General features: G+C 53.8%; 1 protein-coding gene across 1 annotated transcript; it reads left to right on the top strand.

Moving 5' to 3' along the window:
* The first annotated feature begins 1,539 nt into the window (after positions 1-1,539).
* On the top strand, positions 1,540-4,988 carry LOC116236372 (E3 ubiquitin-protein ligase PHF7-like). Its single transcript, XM_090134471.1, has 9 exons — positions 1,540-1,626; positions 1,931-2,022; positions 2,115-2,216; positions 2,478-2,602; positions 2,762-2,924; positions 3,011-3,117; positions 3,338-3,451; positions 3,620-3,738; positions 3,904-4,988. The coding sequence occupies exons 1-9, from the start codon at positions 1,584-1,586 to the stop codon at positions 4,452-4,454; spliced, it is 1,416 nt and encodes a 471-aa protein (XP_089990597.1). The 5' UTR covers positions 1,540-1,583; the 3' UTR covers positions 4,455-4,988.
* The last annotated feature ends 2,635 nt before the right edge of the window (positions 4,989-7,623 follow it).

The raw sequence follows: 7,623 nt of genomic DNA, 5'->3' as shown, positions 1-7,623 counted from the left end.
GGAGTCACAAGACTCCTCTTTTTCTGCATGTTTCCTGCGGTGTGCACTCCTTAGCCATCTTGCTTTCAGCATTAGAGTAAGGCCTTTGGTTTTGGACACTCTCTGTCTCATTTATTTATTAGTTTCAATTCCAATCATATTGTACTGTATTGAGTTATCTCACGTTCCACTATCATATTTAGTAAAATAGCTTTTCTCCCTTAGCTCATTGCTGCTGTTTTGTTTTTAGGACCATCTTGCTACCCTTCCACTTTCCCCCTTCTCCTTAATCTTGGGATGTGGGACCTTGGATCTCACCGCACAATTTAGTCATGGAATCAGGTTGAGCCAGGCCAGAACTGTGACAGCCCAACACATCTCCTAGAGTAATGAGTGCTGCAATCTCAGCTAGATATTTGGGTTCAGTCCCTGTTTAGTGACTTTCTCTGTACAAGAAGCAAAAGTCATAAGGAAAATATCAATAAGGGAATTACTAATTTTCCCTGTGACAGGAAACCTGAAATCTAGTGGCAGAGATTCTAGGTAGCAGAGTAAGTTGCACTAAAATATACAATTACCTGTTGCTATTTTTCATTCACACATTCATGATGATATGCCATAGTGCTGGTGCCTGACCACCTTCTGCATAAATAATTATTTCATAATATCTAGCCCAATTTCCCTCTCTTTCCATTTAAAGTCATTCCCCATTGTGCTATCACTATCAAGCCATGCAAAAAGTTGGTCCCCCTCCTGCTCATAAGCTCCCTTCAAGCACCACAAGGCCACAGCAATGTTTCCCTAGAGCTTTCTCTTCTCCAAGCTAAACCACATTAAGCTGGGCATCATCTACCTGTGGATCCCACTAACACCACATGGAGGACCCATTTAAAACACAGAGCAGAGCAGCAGGGAGCAATCACTCCCTTCATCCTACAGTGAAACACTATTTCTTCCTCGTGAACCTTTATCTAAATGGACTTTCTAAAACCCGTTGCAACAGTCGAAATTGGCCTCAAGGAATGTAGTGGGTTGTTCTAATAAAACTTCATACTCCATGTGACAGATCCACACACAGAATCACTGAGGTTGGAGAAGACCGCTAAGGCAATCCATTCCAATCACCCACCCTATACCTATCAAACCACATAGAAAGTCACCCACCACACTCACTAGATACCAAATATACTGTTGACTTGCAAATGTTTACTAGACTCTCTAGAAACTGAAACTGGACTCAGGCAAGAAATGCTAATGTGGCTCCAGGGCTGCAGCCTTGGCCAAGGGACAGCTCTGCTTCTGGCTCTGGCCGGGGGAGCAGTGCCAGCAGGTTGAGGGTGGCCATCCTTCCTCACTGCTGCATGGCAGCACTGAAAACTCAGTCTGCGATGCCTGCCAGAACTGCCCTCTTGCCTGGGGGCCCACGCCCACACCTCCTGTGAGGTGGTGACCGTGATGTCACAGTGGGTGTCACAGAGCAGCCATTGTGACGCGTGAAGCTTGGAGCAGAGCAAAGGCTGCCGGGCTCAGGCCAAGCACCAGTGCGGCCTGGTGAGGCGTGGAGAGAGCAGGAATTCTCCTAGTGCTCGCTGTTGTTACGCACTATGTCCAGTGGAAAGCGGAAGGCCCCTGACTCAGGGGAGCCAGGTGAGAGCAAAGTATCCCTGCTTTCAGCTCCTGCCACAGGGCAGAGCAGTTCTGGGGGTCTGCCTGAGGCTGACAGAGGAGGAAGGGGCAGGCAGGAACTCCCCAGCTGCCATGGGGCAAATTCTCTCTGCTCCCTGGCAATGGTTCCTGCTGGCACCGATGGACCTGCCGTGGCCTCTTCCCCTCCGCTACCCTGCCTTCAGCCAGCATGATAGGCATGGAGCAGAATGCTGGGGACAGCCGTCAGGGACACCTGACCCCGCAAGGTGCTCACTGCAGCTCACATTTGCTCTCTCCTCTCCAGCATGTGTGCTGTGTGGCCGGGTGGATGTTGACCCAAACATCTGCGGGCGCACGTTTGCTGACAGTGGAATTTGCGTCCATGAGTTCTGCTTGGTGAGTTCTCCCACAGGCTCCTTCCAGATTCCTGCCAGGGATACTCCTTTCCTTTCTCTCCTAATGAGATTCCACCATTTTCTTTCCTACAGACATTTGCCACCATCCGTTTTGAGGAAGGATCCCCACGAGGGGAAACTGTGCGCCTCCCCCTTGCTTCCATCAGACGCGCATGCAAGCATGCAAACCAGAAGGTGAGGACCTGAGTGGAGCAGGGTGTTTTGTGCCAGGACAGGCTAACACCAGCTCTGTCTGGACCCAAAGAGAGCAGTCGTGGCCCTTCCAAACATCTCCAGGACAATGTCCTACCATAGCAGATGAGCCTTGTTTGCCAGGTGGCACTGCAGAGTGTGATCCAGCAGTGTCCACATCCTGTGTCCTGCCCAGAGGTGTGGGGCTGGCCATGGAGGCCCTGAGCCTGCCACTGATGGTTCTGCTCTGCTCTTTCCTTCCAGCAATGCTTTGTTTGTGGTGAGAGGGGGGCTGCCATCAGCTGCGCAGAGAGCAGTTGTGAACGAAGCTTCCATCTGCCCTGCGCCATGGATGGGGAATGTGTCACCCAGTTCTACGGGCCACGCAGGTAAGGGCTGTCAGCAGCAGCCAAGCCAGTGATGAACCCACAGCGGCACCTCCCAGCAGGCTGCCAGAGCCAGAGCCAAGGCCTGGGTCTGCTTCCAGGTCCTGTGCCCTCCTCGCAGCACTTCTCACTGTGCCCATCCCTTCTTCCATCTTCCCCCAGGTCCTACTGCTGGGAGCACCGCCCTCAGCAGGCAGCAGAAGCAGCTCCAGAACAGGACACCAACTGCCTCATCTGCTTTGAGCCTGTGGGGGATACCGTGTCCTACCATACCATGGTTTGTCCAGTGTGTAAACATGCCTGGTTCCACCGGGGCTGTATACAGGTAGGAGCACTCCTGCTACAGGCATGGCTGGTGCTCAGCTGCACAAGGCCCTGCTCACACTCACACAGCTTCTGCTTCTCCTGCAGGGACAGGCCAGGAGTGCTGGCACAATGTGTTTCCGGTGTCCCATCTGCAGAGACAATAAAAAATTCAGCTATGAAATGACCATCCTGGGGATCCAAATCACATCCCGGTGGGTGTCTTTCTGCTCAACTAGGCAGATACTAAGTCTTGAACGTTGGGCCTGCCCAATGACAGTCTCCACAGCCCTAGCCCTTTGCAGTCCTATAGTGCAGGCCTCGGGTTTGTGGAGAAACTGGAAGCAGGTTCATTGTGAATGAGCAAGGATGCCCTGGATCTGCCTTATGCCAGGGGCACTGGGGGCTCATCACTTTCTCTCCCTTCTCCGGCAGACCACCATCATGGGAGGACAATGATGCGTATGCATCGCTACGAGAGAGGCACAGGCGCTGCGATGTCAGCAAGTGCCTTCACCCAGGAGGAAGGGAGCAGACAGAGGAAGAGGGGTGAGTTACCTCAGCGGTTCTCTGGGTCTCCATGGAGGATCTCAGCCTCACCACAGCTTGGGGGTTTTCCCCTGACTGAGCACTGAGGACTGAGCACCAGAGATGTGCTGGGCACTCCCTGGCTTGGCTCTATTGTCCTCACAGACACAACCCCTTTTGCTTCCCCAGGCCCTGGCAGCTGATCCTGTGCAGCTCCTGTGCTGCTCAAGGCACTCACCGGCGCTGCTCCTCCTTGGCAGACACCACAGACAGCTGGGAGTGCGACAGCTGTGCTGGCCTGGGCACCGGTAAGATGCAAACAGGCGCATGTCCCTGGGCTGGTTCCAGGCAAGGGCGGGCACTGGGAGCTCAGGGCGGCCTTGCCCTTGTCTCTGTGCTCCATGAGGGATGAGAGCCTGTCGCAGCTTGGGGCTGCAGGTTCATCCTGCTGACTTTCCTGCCTACCTTTACAGCCTCCAGCACAAACATGGAGCTTGCTGGCCCCAGCAGTGCCAGCCAGGAGGGACTGAGGCCATCCCACAGCTCCTCAGTGCCTGAAAACATCAGCTCAGCATCCACCAGCCAGGCAGCATTGGGCCCGTCCCACAGTTCCCAGCTGCCTGGGCACAGTGGCCATCCCAGTGAGCCCGAGTCGCAGCTCCGCCCGCTTTCACGCGAGGCTCGGGATTTCTCTGGGCAGCGCCGAGGGCGCCAAAGAAGCAGACGGACACCTGCCCCAGGTGCTGAGAGCAGCTCGCAGACCTCCACCAGACACAGGGCATCGGGGTCCTGCACAGAGTCCCCAGCAGCTGCTCACACAGTGCGTCCCAGGCGGCGGCGGTCGGGCCAGACGAGAAGCCGCTCCCCATTACACCGTCAGGCCTCAAGTTCACAAAGCCGCCCCAGAAGACAACGTGGCAACAGGCAGATGCCCTCGAGGGAGCCCTCGCTGCCTGATGACAGACAACAGCCCAGACAGCAAGGACGGCCCCGCACACGAAGCCGTCTCCATGTGGGTCAATAGGCTTCAAATTCCCACAGCCGGCCCTGAAGAGACCATGAGCAGGAGCCATCCCAAACACCGAGACGCTTCCGAGTCCATCTTCGGAACAAACATCACCGCAGCCAGCATCAAACATCTGCATAGGAGAAGCCGTATTCCATTCCCAACTGCTGGCTCTGGTCCCCAGCAGCCAACACAATAAAGCTGGGTGACCTCCTACTCATTTGTCAGCTTCATTGTTGGCCGCTTTTCCTGAAGTGGGCAGAGATAGAGATCTCAACCACAGGGTTCCTTCCTCCCCGTTGCCTTCCCAGACCTTCCTCCGCGTGGGCCAATCCAGGCTGTGCTGGGTTCTGGCCCCACCTTGGGGGAGAGAGAGTGTCCAAAATCCTCATGGACAATCGCTGCTCTGACAGGCGCAGCTCTGGGGTTGTTTCTGGGCTTGGGGGTGCCACCGTGTTCAGGGTACACGTCAGCCTCGGGGCTGCTTCCAGCTGCCTCAGAGCTGGGGCTTTCCTCCTGCACGTGGGCAGTGCTGTCAGGTCTGAGGGCACTCTGGTTCTGTACAGTATCAGTCACTCACAGACACAAGACTAAATAAAATGGCTGCAAAAGTCAGCTTGTTTAGTAAGGAAAGAAACTCCTAGGGTGGAGATGGAAGAAGGGGATGAGAACAAAGCCGGGCTGTCACGAGAAATCTGTGGGAAAGAAGTGGGAATGAGCGCAGGGAGAGTCAGGGAGCTCCTGCAGTCCCCTCAGGTTGGAAGTCCCACAGCTCTGAGGTGCTGTGGGTGGAGCTGGAAGTGATGGTGGCCAAACCCCAACGTACAAAGGCTGTTCTCAAGGAGCGCGGCTCCCAGGAGTGTGAGCAAACAGAGCTGGGAAAGAGCGTGGTCAACCCAGGAGGTTGTTCAGGGCGAGGCAGTCAACTCCACACCTCTAAGTCGCCTCCACCAAGGAGGAAAGGGATTAATTATCATAGGCGACTCCCATCTTAAGGGAACAGAGTGCCCCATACGTCGGCCAGACCCTACCTGCAGGGATGTATGCTGCCTCCCTGTGACTTGGACAGGCACATTAGCAGAAAATTTCCTGGCCTGGTTCACCCCGCTGATTGTTATCCCTTTCTGATAGTTCAGGCTGGCAGTGATGAAGTCACTGAGGGAAGCCTAAGTGCTATAAGCACAATGCCAGGGGAATGGGGCGCTTAGACGATGGAGTGAGAGTACAGGTGATGTTGTCCTGTACCCCTTCAGTGGCAGTGAGGGAAACTGAGAAGGCCAGGAAAACCCATCTGATAAATACATGTCTGAGAGGCAGGTGCTGTCGTGGGAATTTTGGCTTTTCTGTCCATGGGGAGACTCACAGATAGGTCCCAGCTGTCTCAAAAGGGGAAATGGATCCTGGCCCAGGAGCTGACAGTGCTCACTGAGAGGGCATGGAAGTAGGTATGAAGGGGGGAGGGGATAAAACAAGGCTCACTGGAGACGAGCCCGGGGGGACCATGCCAGAGTTGGGGGTGAGGCCAACAGCTCCGCTCAGCTCAGCTCAAATGCACCTACATCAATGCACACAGTGTGGGCAAGAACACGAGCACTTTGTCACCTGGCTGCAACAGAGTCCAGAGCCTGGACTTAGCGAGCAGTGAAGCAAGGCATCTGGGATCCCTTTCTAAGGAAGGGGACATCAACAAAGCAATTGGTAAAGGGATATGAGCCCTGAAATTCTGGAGATATCCCTTCAAAGAAGATGATCGAATCATAGATCCGGTATGTTATCCAGGCAAGTGACAACCATAGAGGAGAGTGTCAACTATCTGAGAGATTTGTCTGTGCTGCTGGTGAAGTATGACATTAAAGACATGAGGGAGACACAGGTTGGATGTTGGGAGGAAATTCTTTAATTGGAGGGTGGTGACAAAGGGAAGGCGACCAGTGTCTTCTACCTGGACTTGAGCAAGGCTTTTGACATGGTCCCCCACCACATCCTTATCTCCAAATTGGTGGGATGTGGATTTGGTGGGTGGACCACCCGATGGCTAAGGAATTGGTTAGGAAAGGCCACAGACAAAGTGCGGTGGTTAATGGTTCTCTGTCCAGATGGAGGCTGGTAATGAGCGGTGTCCCCCAGGGGTCTGTCCTGGGACCAACGCTCTTTAACATGTTTATCAATGTCATCGACCATGGAATCGAGTGCACCCTCATCAGGTTTGCTGATGACATCAAGCTGAGTGGTGCGTTTGACACAAGTGGAAGGAAGGGATGCCATTCAGAGGGACCTCAACAGACTTGAAAGGTGGGCCCAGGTGAATCTAATGAGGTTCAACACAGTGAAGTGCAAGGTTTTGCACTTGGGCCGGAGGAATCCCAGGCATCCATACAGACTGGAAGCAGCAGTCCTTGAGTGTAGCCCTGCAGAGAAGGACCTGGGGGTCCCGGTGGATGAAAAACTGAACGTGGGCCAGCAATGTGCTCTTGCTGCTAGGAAAGCAAATGGAATCCTGGGCTCCATCAGAAGAGGGGTGACCAGCAGGGACAGGGAGGTGATTGTCCCTCTGTACTCTGCCCTTGTGAGGTCCCATCTGGAGTACTGTGTCCAGGTCTGGAGCCCCCAGTTCAAGAAAGACAGGGAGCTGTTGGAGAGGGTTCAGAAGAGGGCTGCAAAGATGATCAGAGGGCTGGAGCACCTCCCCTACGAAGACAGGCTGAGGAAGCTGGGCTTGTTCAGCCTGGAGGAAAGAAGGCTGCAGGGTGACCTCACTGCAGCCTTTCAGTACCTAAAGGGAACCTATAAACTGGAGGGGAGTCAACTCTTTGAAAGGTATATAATAGCAGGACAAGCGGAAATGGTTTTAAGTTGAAGGAGGGAAGATTTAGGTTGGATTTCAGGGGGAAGTATTTTATTATGAGAGTGGTGAGGTGCTGGAACAGGCTGCCCAGAGATGTCGCGGATGCCTCTTGTCCCACCTACCATTTACAGAGCAAGCGGTCTTACAGAGGAAAAAGCAGAGCTCAGTATGCTTTGCCAGAGCTTTCTACTAACAGCTGCATCTTTTGAGGCGGTCACAGATCCTCTGCCACGTTGGCTTTTGAGTTTTTCCAACTCAATTTTGGTGTAGACTTGAAGGAAATCATGCCATGAGTAGGCCAGTTTCCCACCAGTGTCTGTATAAGGGCTGCAGCTTTGACGG

Source organism: Phasianus colchicus, chromosome 1, assembly GCF_987193195.1.
Source record: "Phasianus colchicus chromosome 1, bPhaCol1.hap1.1, whole genome shotgun sequence".
NCBI classification, from domain to species: domain Eukaryota; kingdom Metazoa; phylum Chordata; class Aves; order Galliformes; family Phasianidae; genus Phasianus; species Phasianus colchicus.
Note: the sequence above shows the minus strand (reverse complement) of the source record. Positions and strands in the feature narration are given on the sequence as shown.

Coding starts and splice junctions, on each gene's coding strand:
- LOC116236372 (XM_090134471.1), top strand. CDS start 1,584: ATGTCCAGTGGAAAGCGGAAGGCCCCTGACTCAGGGGAGCCAG. Junction 1,627..1,930: donor CCCTGACTCAGGGGAGCCAG/GTGAGAGCAAAG, acceptor TCTCCTCTCCAG/CATGTGTGCTGTGTGGCCGG. Junction 2,603..2,761: donor CAGTTCTACGGGCCACGCAG/GTAAGGGCTGTC, acceptor ATCTTCCCCCAG/GTCCTACTGCTGGGAGCACC.